Source organism: Schistocerca cancellata, chromosome 11, assembly GCF_023864275.1.
Source record: "Schistocerca cancellata isolate TAMUIC-IGC-003103 chromosome 11, iqSchCanc2.1, whole genome shotgun sequence".
Taxonomy (NCBI): Eukaryota; Metazoa; Arthropoda; class Insecta; order Orthoptera; family Acrididae; genus Schistocerca; species Schistocerca cancellata.
Window position 1 is genome coordinate 165,808,964 of NC_064636.1, and position 27,863 is coordinate 165,836,826.

At 41.9% G+C, this 27,863-nt stretch overlaps 1 protein-coding gene across 1 annotated transcript in view; it reads left to right on the plus strand.

The window, feature by feature from the left end:
• The first annotated feature begins 1,595 nt into the window (after window positions 1-1,595).
• LOC126108917 (prostamide/prostaglandin F synthase-like) overlaps window positions 1,596-27,863 on the plus strand; it is a 48,562-nt gene continuing 22,294 nt past the window's right edge. Inside the window, exons 1-2 of the mRNA XM_049914280.1 lie at window positions 1,596-1,787; window positions 23,626-23,830. Of these exons, the coding sequence (XP_049770237.1) occupies window positions 1,719-1,787; window positions 23,626-23,830 (274 nt within the window). The 5' untranslated portion in view covers window positions 1,596-1,718. The remainder of the gene's footprint in view (window positions 1,788-23,625; window positions 23,831-27,863) is intronic.

Genomic DNA, 27,863 nt, shown 5'->3' on the forward strand with positions numbered 1-27,863 from the left:
AAAGTTACGTAACTTACTGCCTGTTGTTCGATAAATTTGCAGTGAATTATGAATGCTATTGCTAATCTGAAGGAAGCAGAAATTGGCGCCCTGAAACTGTCGTCATTTTTCGAAATGCGTCTTCCAACCATCTCTAAGAGTCTTTAGAAACATTAGTCACCCATAAGAATTTTTTTTAATCCCATTCCGTCTTACATTTTCAGGGTGTCAAGAAGATTGTGCAACATGTCTGTTTAATTCTTTAATGTCTCTTGAGTGCACATTCAAAGAACATTTTACCGTCATTAGTTCTCCCCGTTCACAATATGTGAACTGGACTGGAAGTGTGGAGGCGTGACATGCTAGTGGCAAGTGAATCACCTTCCGCTTCACTTTAATGTGGCTTTCTGTGTGTGAAGGTTTTTGCTGGAAACAATTGTATATTAATTCTTAATTTAAATTTCTGTTACAGTTTGTGTAATTTATACTCGTGACTACTTTCGAATGTACGTAGTTGTTCATTTACAAGTGCCTATCATAGGAAAAATACAGCTGATATACTTAGGTAATCTCCACACAGCACATACTCATACAACAAACAGGGATTGATTTTGTTATATGCATGATACAAACAACACTCGAAACTGCAACAATGAAACAGTGCATCAAAAATCATCCAATGGCTTAAGCTAGAAAGAACATTCACCTAGCCCAAGCACAAAAATTGATGGCAGAAATATTTGGAGAGAAAGATATGAATGTTTCACAGGAGTACTGTGGTTAAATGAAAGAAAAATTAGAGCAAGAATGGAGTAACTCTTAGACGCCTTTAAGGTGTGTATCTGGAGAAAATTGGAACGTGTGAATAGAACAGATAAAATGAGGAAAGAGTTCATGTTATACAGAGTGAATGAGAAAAAACGCGTGAATAGGAAAAGACGCTACTGAATACAATTAAGAGGAGAAAAAGAAACTGGCTAGAACATTGGATAAGAAGAGGTTGCACAATGTAGAATACACTGGAACGAATGCTGACCCAGAAGAGGACTAGAGGTAGAAGAAATCACCTACTTGTCAACGTTAAAATACAAGCGTCATGCACATCAACAAAGAAGATGGCGAAAAATTTGAAGGTCTGGAGAACGAAGAGCTTACAGTAGTGGATCTGTCTTGTTGGCTTATCACATCATCATCTTTCATGTTGTCTACCACAAAAGTCAGTTACACAATCCCACCAGCACAACACCGTCGGTCGATAATGTCTAGATTCATTATAAGTACTTTTAAATTTTCTCATCTGTACTGGAAACGCTTCTACTGACTGACATTAAGAGCAAATGATGTGCCGGGGTCGGGGAGAGAGTGTAGTCGGTCTGTTTGGGCAGGGTAGTAAACATTAATCGTTATACACCAAATTACACGTGTCGAAATCTGGCATCATATTAATTTTACGCAGTTTACGAAAATGTGTACATGGGTAGCCCCAACGCCTTAAATGCCACACAACAGTGCTGTGGAAACATGCTATTCCCTCTGTCATGCCAGGGAACTCGAATGGGCGCGGTACCTTACGTAAGCGACAATACAGCCATCTGGCGAGTACTGCGTAAGGTACAAGTGCGTCTTTATTGGCTGAGTCCAAGGTTACGAGTGCTTTTCTGTCCGGCGTCGGAATAGTTTCTTGCACTGTCTAGGGAGTGTAGTGATAATCTGTCACAGCGTTACGCTTCTGATTTGAAATGACCGAATCAAAGATAGATCTTGATGCTCTGGGAAAGAATCAGCTGAAGAATGTTGCTACGGGGGAGGTAAGTCACGACAGCCGTGCATTATGTTGTGCTGGTACTGTGCATGTAGTTTCGTACAAACTACGTGCAACCGCCGTTCGATAGAGCTGCTGTTGAATTTAAAACATACATAATTTTTAGATCACGGTCGGAACTGAGCTCTGCGATTATGGCGATTTTCAACTAGAGTAGCGTCCTATATAATGAGCCCGAGCTTTATAATTGAATGGTGTGCGTTTAAGACCTCTAACTGTCTAGGTTTTGCCGTAAGAAAGCAATAAATTTAACTGATGACGACCAAGAAATGCACTTGATATTATTACTTACAAAGCTTTTAACAAAAGCGGCCCCCTCGGGTGTCTAGTGTGTAACTCACAAAGCCTCTTTTTTTTATTTTATTTATGTATTCTTTTTGCGCGGAAATGTCAGGGAAATGTTACCGCTACAGCATACCAGATGCTATTTTCACGTAGATCTTCACTGTTCGTTTACTTCTGTCAAGTCAATGCATCGAAATATAGGCCTAGTTTTGGTTAGCTCTGTTGTTTTTTATCTTTATTTTTTATTTTTTTTTTTAATTGTGGATTCCTTTGTTACATTTTGCAAGTTTTCTCGACTCATGAACGGGTCTACAGTTGCCATACCAACCGAGTATTGCTAGTACTGAAAACTTTGAGACTCTCATAAGTTTTGGGAATGTTATGTTAGATATGTTTGATGAGTTTTGAAAAATCGACCGGAAGGAAGACGTTTGCTTGCAATACATAAAAGTACATTAAAAACTAGAATAGGAAATTTTCGTGGATATTTTTGCGACAGAATAGCTGTTGCAATAGCCCGAAAATGTCTAATACCTGGACAGTATAGTAGCTGTAGCGAGAGATAAGACTGAACATAGTTTGCGGTTGTGTAATTCCTTCTGACGAACTTCGTGAATCATACTGTGTGGGTCAGACGAGATTCTTTGGAAGAGTAAAAGAAAAAGTTATCAGGCAATACTTACATAACTTGAGAGATAATATCCTCTCTTAATGCTCCTGCTTTGGGCAGAGGCAGATAAAATCGTTTTGAAACAGGAAATTCTTCTGAGAAAACTACCTTTTTCTAGCCCTACTTTTACACTGCCTGAGTTCCAGTTTCTGTAATTTACAAACGAATTATTGTGCTTAAACAGAAGAACCTTTGATGTGCTTCAGTGACAAAGTTATTTTCCTTGTGCATATGACCCTCAGTCCTCTCAAAGTAGAGCAGTTGTATTACTGTTACGTTCCAGCCTTATTAATGCTAATATTAATTTGATAGTGACGTTTTTAACATTATTATTACAGAAAAAATGTTAGTTGTTATTAAAGTTTCACCTATCTAGTTATAATTTTATTCTAGTCATGTAGAAACAAAACTGAAGTATTAGCTCTGAACATTGAAGGAAGCGTTACAAACACATGGTGGACCATTTGTACCTGAAAAATGCTATCCGCATTTCATGGACAGTCATTTACTCATTTGCTCATAAGGCACATAAAATACCAACCACAATTACATACATACGTTACGCATTTTGAAATACACGCTGTGCTGCACAGTATGCAGTTGTACAATTTTGTAATTACACTATGGATAGGAACAGCAAGCAATAAAACATCAAATTTTCTCAAATATCAATTTGAGAAAGAATGTATGTTTCTGTGTACGTACTACCTTTATGTGCAGTTGGTTTTGTACTGCTGCAAATATGCGTTACCTAGTCTATACTGAAATATCTGGACTCTTTTTTTGCCACCAAGCAATGAGCAGTCTTGTTAGAACTAGCAAAAGAATGTGTAATGAGTTGCAGTAAATACCGTTTTAAAATTTTATGTATGTCACTTTCAGTATTGTGTGCAGACTATTTGCTTGTAAGTCACAATCGTCAATAAATTTCTGATAAATAAATCTCGTTCATCTCTGTGCGGTTTCAAAACTGGCAACACACAGTAATTGTGGTAGGCTGTGTGGGTTGGAGAGATCATCTTTGTTCTGAAGAGGAAACTTACACAATCTCTCCCTTTGCTTTGGTACCTCTGTCCTACATAACAACCACTAAAGGATGATTAAAAATGTAACGGTTGCCGATTTTATTTTCATTTACTCGTGTCTGAAATATGCCAAATATAGAGTTAAATAGATTGGTGATTACATGATAATTATAGTTGTGTGTGTTTAGATTACAAAAACTAGACAAATGAATTAATCATATCTACATTCCGATAACATTTCTCCAAAACTGAGCTGCACATACGGCAAGCAATAGATGTCGTACGAGCGTGAAAATCACCGGAAAGGGCATTGGCGCGCACGAGTGTCAGTGCGCTATCGGCCACGCTCGCTCTCGCTGTCCTCCTTGCAGCTAGAGGATGTTCGTCTGGCTGTAGCTAGACTTCAACAGTGGAAGTCTTGCATTATCTGGATATATGTTTAAGACTTCGATATCCGGGGGAATACTTCCCTTTCATTTCTGCCTAGTTTGAGACTGTTGATGGCCAAACAATGGGTGATCTCCATTGTTCCCAAACTTCAGTCATTCTCGATCGACAGTGGCTTCTCAGCGAGTACTTGGAGGTGCACTGCGAGTGAGACAATATCACAAGAAGTTCGTGGAAATCGACTAGACCTCTATCCTGGCAGAATGTGTCGAAGCTGTCACGTATACAAACTGACTAGGAGTGATGCGAGCATTAAAACCTGTGGGTTACGCACGACGTCACTATTCCGAATGGTTACTCTCGCATGTAGCTGATAGTTATCTGGATCCAAATCTTTACTTTAACTGGGGCAAAGCGTGGTTTCACCTCAGTGGGTACATGAACTCTCAAAACGCGTGCTGCTAGGCAACAGACAGTCCCAGAGACTACTGTGAGTGGCCTCTGCAGGTGTTCGGCGTGCAGTTTCAGATCGACAGATTGTAGGTTACATTTTCTTCAACACTACAAACTCTCAAGTGTATTAACAAAATTGTTGCAACCATCCATTGCACAGCTAATGGAGGAAGAATAAGAGTATGTGTTTTTCCAGCAAGATTTTCAGAATGTCATACATCTATGAAGCTTTTGGAGAAGAACGTACAGGTTCCACAGGTTGCCTGATCTGTCTAACTGTTTTTTACTTGTGGTGTAATGTAAAGGGTGAAGTCTACAGTAACAACCCACATATAGCTGAAGTGGTGAAAACAAACATTTGCCTTGTGATTGTCGAAATCACACCAAATGAACTGACAAAAGTTTCCAGAAACGTGTTCAGATGTGCTGAGTGTATAGAAATTTGTCATGATTTTTCCAGTGCCTCCTGTGAACTATTGACATATTGAATGTTCAATACATTGTGTTTCATAATAATAATAATAATAATAATAAGCCCCGTGGAGGCCCAGGAAAAGAATAGGCCTCCGGTATGTTCTGCCAGTCGTAAAAGGCGACGAAAAGAACAAACCACTAATAGTGCTAACCCCCCTTTTAGTGTGATTAGTTGGTTCAGGACAGAACTAGAAAAGCCTCGGACAAGCGCCGTCATGTTCGGGGACGACACTTGAACCCTATGCCCGCCCACAATGGTAACGACACTGCTAGCCAACTGGAAAATGATTTAAATCCAAATAGAGGTGTTTTGCAGGATATGCTTCCTGCAACCACCCTAGAAGGAAAACAGACAGAGGATGAGATGGTCAGATGAAATTAATCGACACCTCATCTTCTGTTATTACCAAGCAACACACCTAGGAACCAACACAACTAAATACAGATCACAAGTGTACACAACATTTATTACCAGATACCCAGAATTAAAATTTTTAACAGAACAATGACTAGCTGATCAGATCTGTGTAATAATCAAAAATAACAGGATACCCCAGTCAGAATTAGAAAACGTCAAACAACAAGTACAACAAATACTGGAACAAAATAATGTGCAATCAGAAGAAGAAGAAAATACAGTAATGGACTCAAACATCCCAGAGCAAACAAACAAAGACCAACAAGCATCAATTAAACAATCAGAGGAAAACGAAATCTTAAGACAGCCACCAGAACAAGCACAAATAGAACACGACGTGACACACATGTTAGATACAGAAGAGAAATTTCAGCTGACATATATAGAATACAAAGACACAAATACAGACATTAGACCATTCTTGCATAGACCGCCAAATAACCCACAAGTCGAAACAACAATAAAAAACTATCAGTACAATCATACACAACAAAATAAATGAAAACACAACTATGGAAGAGTTACAACTACTGGTTTATATAGGAGCACTCACTACACTAAATACACACACTAGGCAGAGATCTGAACCAACCAACACACAGAAGAAACCCACAAAACCAGCATGGCAACACAGGCTACAGATCAGAATAGAAAAACTGAGAAAAGACATCGGACAGCTAACACAATTTATAAGAAATGAAATGTCAGAAAGAAAAACAAAAAAAAACGAGAAAGGTTATGTAAAATTTCGCAACAAGAAGCGATAGAGCAATTAGATGAAAAGAAGCAGAAATTACAAGCATTGGCCAAACGACTTAGAAGACACAAAAAAAGTGAAAATAGAAGGAAACAAAACCAAACATTCAACACAAACCAAAAGAAATTTTACCAGACAATAGATAACACACACATTAAAATAGACAATCCACCAAGCATAGCAGACATGGAACACTTCTGGAGCAACATATGGTCAAACCCGGTACAACATAACAGGCATGCACGGTGGATACAAGCAGAAACACACATACAAGATGATACCGCGCATGCCTGAAGTGATAATTTTCCAACATGAAGTCACCCAAGCAATTAATTCTACTCACAACTGGAAAGCCCCTGGAAAGGATAAAATAGCAAATTTATGGCTAAAGTAGTTCACCTCAACACATTCACATCTAACTAAAATATTTAACATATCTAAAAACAAAGATGATGTGACTTACCAAACGAAAGCACTGGCAGGTCGATACACACAAACATACACACAAAATTCAAGCTTTTGCAACCAACGGTTGCTTCATCAGGAAAGAGGGAAGGAGAGGGAAAGACAAGAGAATGTGGGCTTTAAGGGAGAGGGTAAGGAGTCATTCCAATCCCAGGAGCGGAAAGACTTACCTTAGGGGGGAAAAAAGACAGGTATACACTCGCGCACAGACACCCATATCAAACCGCACATACACAGACAGAAGCAGCTGCTTGTGTCTGTGTATGTGCGGTTGGAATGACTCCTTACTCTCTCCCTTAAAGCCCACATCCTTTAGTCTTTCCCTCTCCTTCCCACTTTCCTGATGAAGCAACCGTTGGTTGCGAAAGCTTGAATTTTGTGTGTATGTTTGTGTTCGTTTGTGTGTCTATCGACCTGCCAGCGCCAGCGCTTTCGTTTGGTAAGTCACATCATCTTTGTTTTCAGATATATTTTTCCCACGTGGATTGTTTCCCTCTATTATATCCATATCATAAATTATTTAACAGTTACATTCCAGACCCATACACATTCCCTGATACACTTACACATGGAATAACTTATCTGAAACCTAAAGATCAAGCAGACACAGCAAACCCAGCTAAATATCGCCCCTTAACATTCCTACCAACAATATACAAATTATTAACTTCAGTCATTACACAGAAATTAATAACACATACAACACAGAACAAAATTATAAATGAAGAACGAAAAGGCTGTTGCAAAGGATCATGAGGATGTAAAGAGCAACTGTGATTACCAAAAAGCTTTTGTTAGTGTACCCCGCTCATGGTTACTACAAATATTGGAAATATACAAAGTAGATCATAAATTGATACAGTTCCTAAACATAGTAATGAAAAATTGGAAAACCACACTTAATATCCAAACAAAATCAAATATCACAGCCAATACAGATTAAGTGTGGAATATACCAAGGAGACTCAGTAAGTCCTTTCTGGTTCTGCCTTGCTCTGAACCCACTATCCAACATGCTAAATAATACAAATTACGGATATAATATTACTGGAACATACCCACACAAAATCATACATTTGCTATACATGGACAATCTAAAACTACTGGCAGCAACAACTCAACCAATTACTAACGATAACAGAAGTATTCAGCAATGATATAAATATGGCTTTTGGAACAGACAAATGTAAGAAAAATAGCATAGTCAAGGGAAAACACACTCAACAAGAAGATTACATATTGGATAACCACAGTGGCTGCATAGAAGCGATGGAAAAAACAGATGCCTATAAACATCTAGGATACAGACAAAAAATAGGAATAGATAATACAAATATTAAAGAAGAACTAAAAGAAAAATATAGACAAAGACTAACAAAAATACTGAAAACAGAATTGACAGCAAGAAACAAGACAAAAGCTATAAATACTTATGCTATACCAATATTGACCTACTCATTTGGAGTAGTGAAATGGAGTAACACAGACTTAGAAGCACTCAGTACACTTACACAATCACAATGCCACAAATATAGAGTACATCACATACATTCAGCAACAGGAAGATTCACATTAAGCAGAAAGGAAGGAGGAATGGGATTTATCGACATAAGAAACCTACATTAGGGACAGGTAGATAGTTTAAGAAAATTCTTTATAGAACGAGCAGAAACGAGCACAATACACAAAGCAATCACTCATATAAATACATCGGCTACACCACTGCAATTTCATAACCAGTTCTACAACCCTTTAGATCACGTAGCATCAACAGATACGAAGAAAGTAAATTGGAAAAAGAAAACGCTACATGGCAAGCACCCGTATCATCTAACACAGCCACACATCGATAAAGACGCATCCAACACATGGCTAAGAAAAGGCAATATATACAGTGAGACTGAAGGATTCGTGATTGCAATACAGGATCAAACAATAAACACCAGATATTACAGCAAGCATATTATTAAAGATCCCAATACTACAACAGATAAATGCAGACTTTGCAAACAACAAATAGAAACAGTAGATCACATCACAAGCGGATGTACAACACTAGCAAATACAGAATACCCCAGAAGACATGACAATGTAGCATAAATAATACATCAACAGCTTGCCTTACAGCATAAAGTAATAAAACAACATGTCCCCACATACAAGTATGTACCACAAAATGTACTGGACAATTGATGAATACAAATTATACTGGAACAGAACCATTATAACAGATAAAACAACACCACATAACAAACCTGACATCATACTCACCAATAAAAAGAAGAAATTAACACAACTAATCGAAATATCCATGCCCAATGCAACAAATATACAAAAGAAAACGGGAGAAAAAATTGAAAAATACATCCAACTGGCTGAGGAAGTCAAGGACATGTGGCATCAAGATAAAGTTGACATTATACCAGTTATACTATCAACTACAGGAGTCATACCACACAATATCCACCAGTACATCAACGCAATACAGCTACATCCAAACTTATATTACAACTACAGAAATCCGTAATTATTGATACATGTTCAATCACCCGAAAGATCCTAAATGCAATATAACATATACCGTACAGTTAAAAGTAAGTCACGCTTGATGAAGGTCCACGTCACTTTCCATTTTTAACCAGACATGACGTCTGAGAAAGAAAAGAAAAAATAATAATAATAATATTTAGTACTCTGTATTTTGTGTTTAAAATAAGTGAGTTTTCGGTATGTTGTTTATAAGACACTGTACGTTTTTTATTTTGGTCACTGTGTACCTTTTTTAAGGTTGCACCATATCAAGCTAGTTAAAGGTTGTCTGTGTAAATAAAAATTCTTGTGTTTGAGAGTGGTTTGTCGTTAGTTAGTGTAAGTATCGAATTGCTTCTTCGCGGCATTCCATTTTTCTGTTTTCTCCACTACTCTGTTGACATTGAAAGTTAAGAAAAAGCCTATAATTCTGCAGTAAGGTTGACTCAGTCTGGTAAGTTTGAGGTACATTGCGAGTGCAAACATCTTCTGTAACAATATATGGTGGTTCACTGTCTTATGCAGTGCCGAGTTCAATGAAAGCTATCCCCGTGTTTGTCGGTTTTCAGATCCATTCTCAGTGTGCCGAGTGAGGTAAAGAACTTTGTTCTGAAGCCTGCCTGTTGTGGATTGTGGTGTCGATTAATAGCCTCGATGAGTGTGTTGAGTAACATCCTTTTGGGAGTCTTGTACAGCTGATGCAGCAGAGGTTCCTTCAGTCTTTAATGTCCTTTCCAGGCTTAACAACAGCAGTTACCTTTTTTTTACAAAGCTATATCAGTTATTCATTTGTTGAACTTCGAAATTTCTTTCTGTGTTCAAGATGAATATCATCCAAACTAGCAGATATTCCTAGTTTGCAATAGACTATTTCATTTTCTGATTAAGTTGTTTTTATTTTTATCTGAAGGTATCTTCCACATAACTTGCCTGGTTTTGGCTTCTTGTTCAGTTTTGCCATTCATAAGAAGTTGATGAGCAATCTGATTGGCAGTTGCAATCTTAGTGGATATTACTCATAGTTGGATCTCTATTGATCTTCATCTCCAGTTCTTCCATCCGTGTTCTCTCTCTCTCTCTCTCTCTCTCTCTCTCTCTCTTTCTGTTTGACAAGGCTGTAACAGAGCATACGCCATGTGGTGTTTCAGTGGTTTCTTCACCCACTGAGTTCTGTTTGAATGGATTATAGTAATTTTGTAGTTGCAAGATCACATTTAAATTGATACCCTCAATGGAGTTTGTGCGACATCTGCAGGGAATAGAATTACTGAAACTGTTCTTAACAGCCTCTGTGAACTGGTCGTATGCTTCTGGAGTGAGTTTGATATTTTGGACCAGGGCATTCAGTAAAGAAAAGAATTTTTGGGCAATCTGCTTTTGTGAAGTTATATCAAAGGTGAGAGGGAACACACTGTGGTCAGATAGCTGAATGAAACTGACACAGGGTTGGTCTTTGTTGAGACTTACGAATAGGACTGTGCAATATTTTAGTGCATTGTTGTATTATGCTAAGAAAGAGAAAAATTGGGTGTGGATTATATTCTCTTTGCAGGTGGCCGCTGTTGAAGTAAGTTGAGTCTTATCACGAATAACAGATAGTTCACTGGAATCTGTCCATTGTTGTAGCAGTTCACAATTATTCTCTGCATTTATACCCCATTCGATACTACTGCAGTTAAAATCTCCTGTCACTAAGTTTTTTGATTCCTCAACTTCACTGGTCCACTGAAGGAGAAAATGGGGTTAAGCAGCTTGTAGACTGACATAACTATTTTGTTGAAAAGTTTGATTGTTAAAATTTCAGTCTTATTTTCTGATGTAAATGCTGTTAACAAGACGAGTTTCAGGTATTGTGAATATGGCACTTCCGTATCAGCCGAGAGTTATTTCGGCCGAGAGTTGCCGGCCTCGGCTTCTGGTCAGTGTGTCGGTAGGTTTGTCGGATGCACGCAGCATCGACATTGTGTTCTCATCACTGTCTGTTCAGCAGCCCGTGTTTACCGGACGAGATGCCTTCGGTACGAAAGGTGACAACTGTAAATTTAGGCACCGAAAGGGGAATATTTCTATATTTCCTTGTCGTGCTGTAGATGTATGGTGAAAATCTTGCCGAAGTATATTGTTTTGAAAACTCTAGTGGATCGGAAGACTCGAACCGTTAGGTTTGTGCCCTGTCTGAGGAGCACAGTCAGTCGGGCTGTTTGTTCTGATTTGTCTGAAGAATTAGTGTATTGTGAGTGTAGGGCAGCTGGTTTCTTCTGTGCTCCCAGTGGTTGCTGGTGACAGAAACTTGGTAATTAAGGCTCCAGCTCAACCTTAGCAGTCCAAGCTGAGATGGTGACTGAGCAGGCATACAACTGATTCGCATCAGTTTAGTTTAAATCACGTAGAAGCGTACATTATTTGGTTACGAACAACCGACATGACATTTTACTACTAGAAGCCGACATTAACACCTGTGCAATAAGTGAAACAGTGTATAAAATTTCTTGGGGTGAAACTGAATAGTAACAAACAATGGAGTGAACTCGTACAGTATATGATCCGGAGGATCTGGATGTCCTTGTGTAATACAGAATTGCATATGAGAGGTCACAAGATGCAGACCTGCCAGTATAAAAGGAGGGGGGGGGGGGGGAGGTGTTACTGTGTCGTCAGTAGAGAAGCAGGATAAGCCCTTTAGGACAGCTGAGTGACTTCAAATGTAGATGTCACCGGAGTACCGAATCCTTCAGGGACGTTCGGCCTTCCTAAACCTGTCAGTCATTTGTTGACATTGTGACAGCTGAGTGGAAACGTGAAGGAATGACCACAGCTAATAAGAGGCCGTGCAGACGTCGTATACCGACAGGAGGGAACCGTCGAGCCTTACGGAGGGCGGTTGTAAAAAATTGCACAAAATCAGTGGAAGGAATCACTCGTGTGTTTGAATGCTGCCGTCAGCCAGGCGGAGCTGAAAAGAATGGGCGAGCGGCACCTCGTAAGCCACACATTTCTATCGTCGGTGCTAAGACACATTTGAGTTGGTGTATAGAATAATGCTACTGGACAGTGGACGAATGGAAATGAGTGATTCGGGGCGACAGATTACACTGTACCGTGTGGCAATATGGTGGGAGGGTTTGTGTATGGCGGATGTGTGGAGAAAGTTACCTGCCACTCTGTGTAGTGCCAATAGTGAAGGATGGAGGCGGCGGTTTACGGTATGGTTGGTTGGTGTGTTTTTTTTTTTTTTTTTTTTTCGATTAGGGTGTGGTCTCCTTATTGTGCACAAGAAACTCTTTTAAGTTCAGAAGGATATGAATACATTCACAATATTGTGTACTGCATGCAGTAGAGAACAGTTTGGAAACAGATTGGTTGTACTAGCATGAGAATGCACCAAATCATAAAGCAGCAGTTATGAGGCAGTGGTTTGTGGACAGTAGCATTCCTGCAACGGACTGGCTTGCACAGAGTCCCGACCTGACCCAAACGGAATGCCTCCGGAACGATTTCGAACATTAACTTCACTCCGGACCGCAGCATCCGACATCTGTACCTTGTCTCGTTTTGGCTGCCGAGAGAGACGGGCTGCCATTCCTCCACAAACATTTCGATACCTCGTCGAAAATATACCCGGCAGATCTCGGGCTGTCATAAAGGAGAAGGGTAGGGATGAACTGATGCGGAAGATCTGTTCAGCATGTTTTGCTCCGAATTCTATTTACGTGTATACAAAACAGAAGCGTCGGCCTCATTTTCGTATTTTCACTCGGTCGTCTTGTCAAAATATAGTCTGGAGAGTGCACTTAATTTTAACTTTATTCGGAAGAAGTAAGAACACTGTGTAAAGAAGGTAAATGCACATCTTGCACGGGCCTCTCTCTGGACTTTGGAATACTCTCACTCAGTTCCAGTAGATTTACTACTTAGGGGATTTTGTTGCTGACAGTAAAAATGTGTTCCAACTTAATTGTGATTTACAGTATTAAAGAAAAAAAATGCAGAAACTGTGTATAGACTTTGCTCCCCTTGTCTGAAGTTCAAAGTGAAGTGTACTGTGGTACATTCCTTCAGTGAGCATCTAAGATAAAGTGAGAGCTTGCAAATTAAAACAGATTCAAAAGGAAATTAAAAATATAAATCATCGGTCGCTTCTGCAAATTAGCCATTTATCTAGATTTGACGATTCTAGAGCTCTGTAGCCGTGTTTGTCGAAACAGCGTGTAGTGTATTGTAAACAGATGTCTATTATTACAGATGTATGTAACTATTTTCTTTCAAAATTTTCCTGTACGATTAAGTAAACGGAGGGTTACTGTAAGTTATTCAATGAACTGGAGATGAAGCCCGACTGACTGGGAATTACGTGCATAGAGTGAAAATAATAGTGCATCGAGAATAGCTAGTCGCTAGCAGAAATCTAGATCTGCACAATAAAATTTAAAAGGGACGACTTATCGCTGCAATCTACAATTTACGAGTCGATATAACAGTTGCCGACTGCAACAGCTTTCTGAATGGAATGTAACCTGACGAATTATTCATTTGTTTTCAAAGTTCTATATATTTCCAAAGTATTATATGTGCAAATACGATCGACGCACAAATAGAACTGTAAACTCGGAGATTTCATCGCGCATATCAGTTGCCGATAAGTCCGGTGCCTCAACGAAATGTCAAAGTGAGAAGAGTTTATCGTACTGGACTACACGAGACGAATATTTCGCCCCCGAGCTGAATGAGAATTGGTGAAGACTTAAGTTTTGTTTGCAGCATCACAGGTGTAGCTGTACAGACTATTTTTCTTCTGAGAGGAGACTGTGACGGGTACCTTTTACCTCGACATATTGCAGTTGTGACAGTTTCCAAATCGGACTACAGATTTCGAGAGTTTCGTCTTCCGACGAGACGGAGAACGCTGCATCGGAGCACCGACGTTCGTCGCCGAATCGGACGTAGTGGTGCGGACGGTGCGACTTCATTCTGTAGGCTTCCCCTGGTCGCCTCACCTGATGCCTCGTGACTTTTTCTTTTGAGGAGCTGATTTGGCTTTTCTGATGTGAGGGTGGATGTTCGGTTACGACCGTCGGAGACTTGTGTGTGTTTCCTGCAGCCTAGTGAGAGAGGCTCGTGATTGTGAGTTCAACTGTCAGGGCACGGAACTGTGTTTTGTTATGCGTGGACTTTAGTTTAGAATCTGAGCTTGTGGTTATAACAACTGGACTCGTGTACTGATAGATAAGTTAGAAAAGCGCAGTCTTACTAGCTGAACTCCCATTTTATTTCATTAAGGACCACCGTTCTGTGGAAAGCTGTATCTTGACAAGCCGGTCTGTTATGGAAAATATGTCTGGGGTGTAGCATATGTTATTACTATGATTTACTTGATCTCTGTCAGTAATGTTTACCTCAAATTACGTATCTACCCTCAACCGGTTGACTACCGGATCACCGGTGAAGTGGATTGACTGGTCACTACCGCATCAGAGTGTAAAGCGGACAGTGTACAGCTCGACCGTGAGACGTCTGTGAGCCGAGTTTGTAGTGAGCAGTCGTACATTATCCTGAGGAAGTTAAGTTGCAGTGTGCTGTGTGTGGCTTGCAGGAGGCATTTTTATCCGTGTGTGTCACATATTCGTAGTAGTATGTGGCACGTAGCATTTTGGCACCGAAATTAGAATAATACACGCAACTGGGTGCATTCGACAGAAATAAAATAAAATAAGATTACTTGACAGCAGAAAAACTCTTTTGTCACTGAGCTAGAAGGAAGTAGTGTTAACAGGTCTCTACTATTGGAATAGATGGTGTGTATAGTGTGCTGTACGGTCTGCCTTTATCAGTGAACTGACTTCAGTTTAGATGATAGTGAGACAGATGTGTGAGGTATGTTGGTCTAGTCTGACACACAAGTTGTCTGATTTTTACTGTATTATCATCATTTATTGTAACCTATATTTTATACAAGGTGTGGCATTACATCTAGCTTCAGAAGAGTGGGTTTTACCCGAAGTAACCGTGCTTAGAACAATTATTTCCTCCAGTGTATAATCGGCATTAATTCTACGGGTTTGGAGTGTGAACGAATCATTTTCCTTTTAGTTTAAGTTCGTCTATCACCGTAAGAGGAAAGGTAATTCCCTAATGTCTTATATAAGTGAATGTGTTCTGCAATTCAGTCAAATTTTCAGGACCTTCGTGCCGGTTGAGCGACGTGTGAATAAATCTTCTATCGAGGAAAGGCATTTCGTTTAAATAAGATGCATTATTATTATTAATAATATTATTAATATTAGTGCATGAAAATGCTCTCAGTGCAATGTAATTAATTTTTGTTCCACGTTTTTCAGTGACATTAGCTTCATTTGGGTATCAGAATGAATCAGTGGTAGCAGATGAAAATTTTTGCCGGACCGGGACTCGAACCCTGATCTCCCACTTGACGTTAGCGATCGCCTTAATTGCCTCAACTGTCTGAACGAGCTTCCCGTGTGACCAAAATTCCTAGCTTGTTGCACACTACTGGCATAGCGTCGTGTACCTGTGAGCTCCCCATTCACCATTCAGATTCTTGCAGGAGGTCGAGCTGTACGCACTTTCGCATGCACAGTGACGTGTAATTTTAGAATGTGTTCTTCACAGTTGGAGTATAAGTAATAATTATGACGGGACATTGCAGCTAATCGCTGGGTGTTGTTGTAAGCTTTGACAGTGGCCAGCTCAGCATCTGTGGCTGATGTTACTGAGATTCTGCTGTCAGCATGCTGCATCACTCTGGCTCGCCTCTCCTCAGCCTACCAGAGAGGTAGCTACACAGACGTGCAATCTAACATTTAGTGATTTTGTTGGTGCTAAGATCACCCGATCGACGTCTCCTCTTCCTCCCACCAACCCTAAGGCTCAATCGTCATCTGCTACTGCTAAGACGAGGACCTCTAAATCAGATGGTCGGACCTTCAAACGAGAACCGACACGAGATGATTTCTCGCGTACACAAATTTCACAGCCATCAACTGTTCTTTCGACAAAACGTAATTCTTCAAAGAAGGCTCATAAACGGAGTTCTCCATCTCCGCGTTTCTGTTCCTGCGCCACCCGGCGGTTGCCGTCCCTGGCCACCTTCAATTTCTCCGGGCCACACCGCTGGTAGCTGATCGTCTGGCCTTCCTCCAGCAGAGGAAACTGCCCCTCCTGACCAGCTCAGGAAGGTGGCAGACACAACTATTGAGCTGGACCACGATTTGCCACCTGTCGACTGCTGCAGCAGTGCTCCCTCGAAGCCGGGCCCTCGGCGGCCGTCGAGGTGACCCTTTCTTGTGTCTTCTTTTTCTTTTCGTTTTCATAATGGCACTTCTTCAATGGAATGTTCTCGACATTCGGTCCAACCGAGAGGAACTAAAATTGCTCCTTCGAATGCACTGCCCGCTTGTCGTACGTCTCCGAGAAACGAAGTTATGCCCGTGCGATCGTATTGACCTGGCACACTGTACCTCTGTGCATTTCGACTTACCCCTGTGGCGGGTATTCCGGCTCACGGAGGGGTCGTGTTGCTGGTTCGTGATGATGTCTACTACGATCCAATCACATTGCACACAGATCTGCAGGCAGTTTCCGTCCGAATTACTCTCCCCACTTTCACATTTTCCATTTGTACTGTTTACACTCCATCATCTGCCTTTACTAGGGCAGACGTGATACAACTGATTGCTCAGCTTCCTACACCATTTTTGTTGATTGGAGACTTTAATGCACACCATCCCCTTTGGGGCACTACAGCATCCTGCCTGAGAGGCTCCCTCTTGGCAGGCCTTTTCAACCACCTCAATCTAGTCTGCTTAAAACCGGTGCACCTACCTTGCTTTCGGACGCAACGCCTACCTATTCCCACTCGGACCTCTCGATATCCACTATCCGACTTGCACGTCGGTTTGAGTGGTATGCTCCGTCTGACACGTACTCGAGTGACCGTTTCCCCTGCATAATCGGTCTCGTGCATCTACATCTACATCTACATCTACATCTACATTTATACTCCGCAAGCCACCCAACGGTGTGTGGCGGAGGGCACTTTACGTGCCACTGTCATTATCTCCCTTTCCTGTTCCAGTCGCGTATGGTTCGCGGGAAGAACGACTGTCTGAAAGCCTCCGTGCGCGCTCTAATCTCTCTAATTTTACATTCGTGATCTCCTCGGGAGGTATAAGTAGGGGGAAGCAATATATTCGATACCTCATCCAGAAACTCACCCTGTTGAAACCTGGCGAGCAAGCTACACCGCGATGCAGAGCGCCTCTCTTGCAGAGTCTGCCACTCGAGTTTGTTAAACATCTCCGTAACGCTATCACGGTTACCAAATAACCCTGTGACGAAACGCGCCGCTCTTCTTTGGATCTTCTCTATCTCCTCCGTCAACCCGATCTGGTACGGATCCCACACTGATGAGCAATACTCAAGTATAGGTCGAACGAGTGTTTTGTAAGCCACCTCCTTTGTTGATGGACTACATTTTCTAAGGACTCTCCCAATGAATCTCAACCTGGTACCCGCCTTACCAACAATTAATTTTATATGATCATTCCACTTCAAATCGTTCCGCACGCATACTCCCAGATATTTTACAGAAGTAACTGCTACCAGTGTTTGTTCCGCTATCATATAATCATACAATAAAGGATCCTTCTTTCTATGTATTCGCAATACATTACATTTGTCTATGTTAAGGGTCAGTTGCCACTCCCTGCACCAAGTGCCTATCCGCTGCAGATCTTCCTGCATTTCGCTACAATTTTCTAATGCTGCAACTTCTCTGTATACTACAGCATCATCCGCAAAAAGCCGCATGGAACTTCCGACATTATCTACTAGGTCATTTATATATATTGTGAAAAGCAATGGTCCCATAACACTCCCCTGTGGCACGCCAGAGGTTACTTTAACGTCTGTAGATGTCTCTCCATTGAGAACAACATGCTGTGTTCTGTTTGCTAAAAACTCTTCAATCCAGCCACACAGCTGGTCTGATATTCCGTAGGCTCTTACTTTGTTTATCAGGCGACAGTGCGGAACTGTATCGAACGCCTTCCGGAAGTCAAGGAAAATGGCATCTACCTGGGAGCCTGTATCTAATATTTTCTGGGTCTCATGAACAAATAAAGCGAGTTGGGTTTCACACGATCGCTGTTTCCGGAATCCATGTTGATTCCTACATAGTAGATTCTAAGTTTCCAAAAACGACATGATACTCGAGAACCCCTTCTCCACGTTCCACTAACTGGAACATCTCCAAAGCCGACTGAGGGCTTTTCACCTCCATGGCGACCTTCCGTGATCGAAGCTTCTCTAACTGCGATAGTCAGGTCGCGTACCTCACGGACGTTATTCTCACTGCTGCCGAATATTCCTTCCCTCGTACTTCCTCTTCTCCACGTCGAGTCCCAGTCCCCTGGCGGACTACGGCACGCAGCGACGCTATTCGTGCTCGGCGACGTGCTTTACGCACGTTCCACCGCCACCCTACGATGGCACACCGTATCAGTTACAAACGACTCCGTGCACAATGTCGTCGTGTTATCGAAGAGAGCAAAAAGGCTTGCTGGGTGGCTTTCTCCAGCTCATTCAACAGTTTTACTCCTTCTTCAGTTGTCTGGGGGCAGCCTGCACCGGCTATCTGGCACCGAGGTCCACTCCCCAATTTCTGGCCTGACTGTAGCGAATGAAGTCCTTGTGGATCCTGAGGATGTCTCAAATGCTTTCGGCGGCTTTTTCGCGGAGGTTTCGAGCTCTGCCCATTACCGGCCTGCCTTCCTCCCCCGAAAACGAGCAGAGGCGGCACGGCCACCTTATTTCCAGTCTTTCACTCTGTGGGAACTCGAATGTGCACTCGCCCGGTCCCAATCCTCTGTTCTGGGGCCCGATGGTATCCATATTCAGATGCTGAAGAACCTTTCTCCTGCAGGTAAAGGCTTTCTTCTTTGCGCCTATAATCGCATCTGGACTGAAGATCGTGTTCCCACACGCTGGCGTGAAGCAGTTGTTGTTCCCGTACCCAAACTGCCAGTTATCGCCTCATCTCCCATACCAGCTGTGTCTGCAAGGTGATGGAGCGCGTGGTAAATTCTCGATTGATTTGGCTCCTCGAATCTCGACGCCTCCTTACTGATGTCCAGTGTGGCTTTCGTAGGCACCGCTCTGCTGTTGACCACGTAATTACCTTGTCGACCTTCATTATGAACAACTTTTTGCGTTAGCGCCAGACGGTGGCTGTGTTCTTAGATTTGGAGAAGGCTTACGACACCTGTTGGAGGGCGGGCATTCTCTGCACCGTGCACATTTGGGCCTTCGCGGTTGCCTCCCTCTTTTTATTAATGCATTTTTAACGGATCAAATGTTCAGGGTACGTGTGGGTTCTGTTTTGTCAGATGCCTTTTGCCAGGAGAATGGGGTGCCCCAGGGCTCCATTTTGAGTGTGGCTGTTTTTGCCGTAGCTATCGATCCGATAATGGATTGCCTTCCAGCTGACATTCCAGGCTCCCCTTTCGTGGACGACTTTACGATCTCCTGTAGCACTCGGAAAACGTGTCTCCGGGAGCGCTGTCTTCGGCGTTGTCTAGATCGTCTATATTCCTGGAATATCGCTAACGGTTTCCGTTTTTGTGGTGAGAAAACGGTCTGTATGAACTTCTGGTGTTATAAACAGTTTCATCCACAATCCTTACATCTCAGTCCCGTCGCTCTCCCATTTGTCGAGACGACAAAATTTTTAGGTCTTAAATTTGACAGGAAACTTTGCTGGTCTCCACATGTGTCTTACTTGGCTACCGGTTGTACCCGTTCCCTAAATGTCCTCCGTGTTCTCAGCGGTACGTCACGTGGAGCAGATTGAATGGTCCTGCTTCGCTTATATCGGTCCGTTGTCAAATCGAAGCTGAATTGTGGGAGCTTTGTCTACTCTTCTGCCCGGCTGTCCATCTTATGCTCGGTTTACACTAGCAAGTTATTGCAGCAATTTACTTGCGCGGAGGAACTTGCCGCGCAATTTGCGAGCGTAAACATAACGCCAAGTCGACTTGCGACAGTAGCACTTTATTGCGGAAGTGACTTGCTGCACGTTTTCCGCTTCCAGTGTGAACACCACGCAAGGAGTATCTGCAAGTAACTTGCAGCTCTTAGGATTTATTTCTATTTCCTGTAAGTTGGAAACGCAAGTTATGGTAAGTATGTCGTCTGCATAACACTTATATTTAACATTTTACTTAATGTGGTGACTTAATTTTACGCAACCATCTTAGGTATTATACGCAAACAAATTTCAGAAATGGAGGAGAAATGGGAAAGGATGAAGCAGGATACAGAACATTTTATTGAAGCCGTGGAGAGCTACCCCGAAATACGGAATGTGCATAACCGAGACCTTAAGGATAGAGTGAAGAAGTTGAACACGTTAAATGAAATCTCGTCGATATTCGACGCATCTATAAAAGAAGTACATAGAAAGTAGCATAACTTGAAGACAGAACCCCTTTGCCACCTACATCCACTCGCTTGTTGTTTTAGGAGTCTAGCAAAAGACAATGTGTAATTATTACATGTTCTATTTACTTAGCTTTTCACTTTCCATTTTATGAGCATTAGAATTTTTTTTTTTTTTTTTATAAACATATCATTCTGTAAAATGCAGTTTATTTCAATAAAAATTTAATTTCATTGTTGTGTTTTCACATACCTTCAAATAATTTTCCCTTTTCAAGACGTTAAAAATGACTCTATGTACATCTGGTACGATCACAGAAATTGTGCTGACGGGAATATGAAACAAGTGCATTAGGGACCTGTACGAGTCTAATACAAAGAAAAGATTTCAAAATTCAAACTTTTTTTGGTTGTATGTTTCACATAAATAAATGAAATGCCTATTTTATTCGTAGCTTACCGGTAGCTATAAATCATAGAGTGACTAGCAAACGTTCCTTTGCTGAAATAGCAGTACCGAGGATTGTGTCTCGTTTTGATATGACGGGCGCTATTAACATCAACAAATACTCCAGATCATTTGAGGACATTCTGCAAAAGTTTTCAAAAGTATCCATGCTCTCGATACTAAGTTCTTGCATAAGGTTATTACAGGCACCATTTTGCGATCTTCTCATTATCTACACTCTAACCCAAATACTTCTCTTTTTCACGTTTTGCATTACAATTACAAGAGCTGCATCACATCTCACCCGCCTACTTGTCATTTTACACTTCGGCTGACACTCATAGTGGTATTGAAAGCATATGTAAACAATATCAGCAAGTTGTTGACGCAAGTTTCTTGCCAAAGAACTTTCGGAAGAATCTTGCTTAATTCTTGCGCTGCTGTGTAAACACAGCTGCAAGCGGCTAGCAATAACTTCTGCAAGCGACTTGCTAGTGTAAACCCAGCTTTACACTGTCTAAACTCTATCCACCATTGGGGGTTACGTCTGACAACTAGAGCATTCTACAGCAGCCCTGTCGAGAGTCTGTATGCCGAAGCTGCCGAATTACCGCTAAACTACTGGCGCGATACGTCGCTTCGTCGGTACGCCTGCCGACTGATGTGAATGCCCGACCACCCATCATATTTGTCCTTCTTTGACAACTTTCTCGACCGCCAATACGGGCTATACGTCTCTGCCCTGTTACCTCCTGGAGTTAGCTTTCGCCACCTGCTTCGGCAACTCGACTTTACCCTCCCTACGACTTTTCGAGTGGGTGAGAGCCCGACGCCACCTCAGCTCCGGGCTCGGGTTCACAGTCACCTCGAACTCGGCTCACTCCCAAAGGAGAGGACCGCAGATTCGATATACCGCTCGAGGTCAGTCGAACCTCGTTCGAGCCTCGCTAATACCGTCTTTATTTACACAGGTGGCTCCGAGATTACTCTGGTGTCGGATGTGCCTCCGTCGTCGGGGACGATACCTTTCCGTACTGGCTCCTCGACCAGTGTTCGAGCTTTACAGCTGAGACTTTTGCTCTCTATCGGGCTGTCCAGTATATCCGCCGCCATCATCATTCTCCCTATGCTGTCTGCTCAGATTCTTTGAGGGCCATTCAGAGTATCTGTGACCCGTATTCGGACCACCCTCTCGCGCAACGACTTCAACGGTCCTTTCGGTCGCTAGCCGATACCGGCGCTCGTGTCCCTTTTTTTGTGGATTCCTGGCCACGTCGGTGTGCCCGGGAACGAAGGTGCCGATGCTGCGGCCGAGGCTGCTGTCCTCCTGCTTCGGACAGCTTCCTTTTGTCTCCCATCGACGGATGTTAGTGGGGTTCTTTGTTGGCGCATTTCGTCATTGTGGCACGAGGCTCGGTCCTCTCTCCGTGAAAATAAGCTGAGGGCCATCGGACCAATCCTGACGGCTCGGACGACCTCCTCACGCCCTTCCCAGCGAGAGGAGGCCACTTTGGCCAGGTTGCGGACTGGGCATTGCCGATTTAGCGACCGCTACCTGTTGTCCGGTGACCCTGCCCCGTAGTGCCCCTGTGGTCATCCGTTGACAGTGCGCCCTGTTTTATTGTCCTGTCCCCGTTTTATTCACTCTCGTGTCGTCCTGTGTCTGCCGTCTACCTTACAGGAACTTTTAGCTGACTACGTTCGAGCAGCTTCTTGTGTCCTTAGTTTTATTACATTGACGGATGTGTCCAAACAGATCTAACTCTTTCATTTTGTTTGTCTATGTCCTTGTAAGAACTTTCCGGTGTTTTCCTCTCGTGTTTTTCTACACTATTAGTGCACTGACGTTTGTGACTGGGCGCTAATGACCTTATTTGGTGAGCGCCATAAGCAAACAAAAAAAATCCACATATAGCCATTTATTTTGTTAGACAGTAGTAATATTCCTTTCTTTACATTTAAAATTATTTTCTCTTTAATTGCAGATTCTTCAAATGATTCGATGTAAAAACGGGAGACTATTTCGAGATTAGCAATAGTTATTTATAAAACTAAGTTTCCTATTATTAAGCCCGAGACGACTGTCGATTGTCAATGTTGTAGATAGTGGTTGTTTCCTCTTAATTGTGTAATTTTATTTTTGGATTGCTTTTCTTCGTCCTCGATAATTAACGATAATTTTGTACTCGGAGTTGTAAAATTGTAAAGCCACACGATACTTCACTGTAACGTCTCGTAAGAGTTTCACAGTTCGTAAGAGAAATAAAATGTGTGAATATTTCGAATTAATGCCTTTGTAAGTATATTTAAATATAAATTTATAAATGCTCGCCCGATGTAGCTCGGGTGAGAGAAACACGTGTCGCTGTCACTATTTGTAACACTGAGATAGGGTCGGGCGACTCTCCCCCGACATCACTTTGGCGGGCGTACACCCGAGCCGTGCCGTGCCGTTCCAGGTGGTGGAGATGTCTTCGCTGTGGGCGACGCAGCCCCTCGTCGCCATCTTCTTTCGGCGCTGGGGGTGCGTCTTCTGCCGGCTGTGGGCCAGAGAGGTCAGCAAGATAGCACCCCAGCTCCAGAAGAACGGCGTCCGCCTCGTCGGGGTAGGCGTCGAGGACGTCGGTGTACAAGAATTCAGCGACGGAAAATTCTTTGACGGAGGTGAGTGCCCGGACACGGCCGTTTCTCGGCCAGCTGCTAATTTGCCGCACACATTTTTCCCCAAATACTACAGCTTTGTGGTCGGCCCGCACTGTACGTCCTCGTGAATTCCGTTGTGCGCTCTGCCTAGTTGACCTGCTTCGGACGTCGCGAGTTACTCCCCTTTCGACTGTTCGTCAAATAATGGTGTGCACGGTTGCCGTCTGATCGGTGTCGACACGTTTTTGTCGGTTTTCCCGCATAGCCTTAGCCCGAGTAAAATTTGGTCCTCTGTCACTGAATTCACTGGATGTGGGCATTTTACAAATGGCAAATCTTAATGTTTTAAACGGCACCTCAAAAAAATGGAGCTACATCCGTGCAATTTGATTACGGTGTCAGTCTTCACCTACATATTCACCCTTAGTCGACAGCAGTGGACGACTCGGCAGAGACTGCAGTTGTCGTGGTCTGCTATTTGGCTGTTCGGGGAGTGTCGCACCTCAAAAATCGGTACACCACCTTTCTGGAAGTACCGGCTTTGCATCGGGTTTGTTGTCCGAGAAAAGTCCCCGGGTATGGTATCGGTGTAATATGTGGGCAAATTTGACATTGCAGAGGCAGCGCGTGTGGCTGTGTCCTGTGCAGAATGAGCTGGAGCGTCGTCGCGGGTCCCTTCCGAACGTAATGTGTCAGCACCGCGACGAGGTGGTCCTAAAAAATACTCGGCGTCACCTTGCCCGGTAACAACTGGTCCTTTGCCTGATTTGTCCACGATTAAACCACAAGTTTCCGTAAGCTGAATTGCATTGGTAATGTTGTCAGGAAGGAGAACACTTAAGAGCTGCAACAGGTCTACTAAAGAGACTGCGTACACTGTGCTTGTTTGGCATCTGCTAGAGTATTGCTTGCTCTACAGAATTGTTACTGGACTGAGGGCGCCAAAAAAGTTGAAAGAAGGGCACCTCGTTTTGTATTATCGCAAAATACGGGAGTGTGTGCCACAGTTATAATTCGCAAGTTGGGGTGACAGTCATTAAAACGAGGGTGTAATTCATTGCAGTGAGTTCTTTCGACGAAATTTCAATCACCAGCTTTCTCCTCGGAATACAAAAATAGTTTGCTGGCGCTCACCGACATACGGAGAAATGATTGCCGTACTGAAGTGAGGGAAATTGGAGCTTATAAAGAAAGATTTAAGAGTTAGTTTTTCCTGCTCACTATTAGTGTGTGGAACAGTAGAGAAATAGCTCAAATGTGGTTCGATGAACCCTCTGCCCAACACGTAAGTGTGAATTGCAAAACAATCGTGTAGATGCAGATGTGGAGAGAGAGAATTTCTGGATAGCCAAAATACAGACCTCTGCAATGGAGTTCTGTCAATCATCCGTCGTTCCATAAAGTTTCACATTTAAGGGAGACTATGTAGAAGACTAACACCGTAGCGAAATTTTGTAGTGGCATCTCCATTTTTTATCGAGGTCATATTTACAGAGGATGTATACACCCCAGGACAACCAATAAATCAGGGAGGAAAAGCAGGAATTTATTATTATTATTCTTTCTTTCTTTCTCTCAGATGTCATGTCTGGTTAAAAATGGAAAGTGACGCGGACCTTGATCAAGCGCGACTTCCTTTTAACTGTACGGTATATGTTACATTGCATTTAGGAACTTTCGGGTGATTGAACATGTATCAATAATTACAGATTTCTGTAGTTGTATATATAAGTTTGGATGTAGCTGTATTGCGTTGATGTACTGGTGGATATTGTGTGGTATGACTCCTGTAGTTGATAGTATAATTGGTATAATGTCAACTTAACCTGATGCCACATGTCCTTGACTTCCTCAGCCAGTTGGATGTATTTTTCAATTTTTTCTCCCGTTTTCTTTTGTATATTTGTTGTATTGGGTATGGATATTTCGATTAGTTGTGTTAATTTCTTCTTTTTATTGGTGAGTATGATGTCAGGTTTGTTATGTGGTGTTGTTTTATCTGTTATAATGGTTCTGTTCCAGTATAATTTGTATTCATCATTCTCCAGTACATTGTGTGGTGGATACTTGTATGTGGGAACGTGTTGTTTTATAAGTTTATGTTGTAAGGCAAGCTGTTGATGCATTATTTTTGCTACATTGTCGTGTCTTCTGGGGTATTCTGTATTTGCTAGTATTGTACATCCGCTTGTAATGTGATCTACTGTTTCTATTTGTTGTTTGCAAAGTCTGCATTTATCTGTTGTGGTATTGGGTTCTTTAATAATATGCTTGCTGTAATATCTGGTATTTATTGTTTGATCCTGTATTGCAATCATGAATCCTTCCAACTCACTGTATATATTGCCTTTTCTTAGCCATGTGTTGGATGCGTCTTGATCGATGTGTGGCTGTGTTAGATGATACGGGTGCTTGCCATGTAGTGTTTTCTTTTTCCAATCTACTTTCTTCGTATCTGTTGATGTTACATGATCTAAAGGGTTGTAGAACTGGTTATGAAATTGCAGTGGTGTAGCCGATGTATTTATATGAGTGATTGCTTTGTGTATTGTGCTCGTTTCTGCTCGTTCTATAAAGAATTTTCTTAAACTGTCTACCTGTCCCTAATGTAGGTTACTTAAGTCGATAAATCCCCTTCCTCCTTCCTTTCTGCTTAATGTGAATCTTTCTGTTGCTAAATGTATGTGATGTATTCTATATTTGTGGCATTGTGATTGTGTAAGTGTATTGAGTGCTTCTAAGTCTGTGTTACTCCATTTCGCTACTCCAAATGAGTAGGTCAATATTGGTATAGCATAAGTATTTATAGCTTTTGTTTTGTTTCTTGCTATCAATTCTGTTAGTCTTTGTCTATATTTTTCTTTTAGTAGTTCTTTAATATTTGTATTATCTATTCCTATTTTTTTTGTCTGTATCCTAGATGTTTATAGGCATCTGTTTTTTCCATCGCTTCTATGCAGCCACTGTGGTTATCCAATATGTAATCTTCTTGTTTAGTGTGTTTTCCCTTGACTATGCTATTTTTCTTACATTTGTCTGTTCCAAAAGCCATATTTATATCATTGCTGAATACTTCTGTTATCGTTAGTAATTGGTTGAGTTGTTGCTGCCAGTAGTTTTAGATCATCCATGTATAGCAAATGTATGATTTTGTGTGGGTATGTTCCAGTAATATTATATCCATAATTTGTATTATTTAGCATGTTGGATAGTGGGTTCAGAGCAAGGCAGAACCAGAAAGGACTTACTGAGTCTCCTTGGTATATTCCACACTTAATCTGTATTGGCTGTGATATTTGATTTTGTTTGGATATTAAGTGTGGTTTCCCAATTTTTCATTACTATGTTTAGGAACTGTATCAATTTATGATCTACTTTGTATATTTCCAATATTTGTAGTAACCATGAGCGGGGTACACTAACAAAAGCTTTTTGGTAATCAATGTATGCGTAGTGTAGCGACCTTTGTTTAGTTTTAGCTTGATATGTCACCTCTGCATCTATCAACAGTTGCTCTTTACATCCTCGTGCTCCTTTGCAACAGCCTTTTTGTTCTTCATTTATAATTTTGTTCTGTGTTGTATGTGTTATTAATTTCTGTGTAATGACTGAAGTTCATATTTTGTATATTGTTGGTAGGCATGTTATGGGGCGATATTTAGCTGCTTTTGCTGTGTCTGCTTTTGCTGTGTCTGCTTGATCTTTAGGTTTCAGATAAATTATTCCATGTGTAAGTGTATCAGGGAATGTGTATGCGTCTGCTATGTAACTGTTTAGGTCTTCGTGGCAAACAAATCTGCTCCAGTCTGGAATCCATGAACCATTACACCAACAACCTGAAAACAGCTTTCGCATCCCGTAACTACCCTCCCGACCTGGTACAGAAGCAAATAACCAGAGCCACTTCCTCATCTCCTCAAACCCGGAACCTCCCACAGAAGAACCCCAAAAGTGCCCCACTTGTGACAGGATACTTTCCGGGACTGGATCAGATTCTGAATGTGGCACTCCAGCAGGGATACGACTTCCTCAAATCCTGCCCTGAAATGAGATC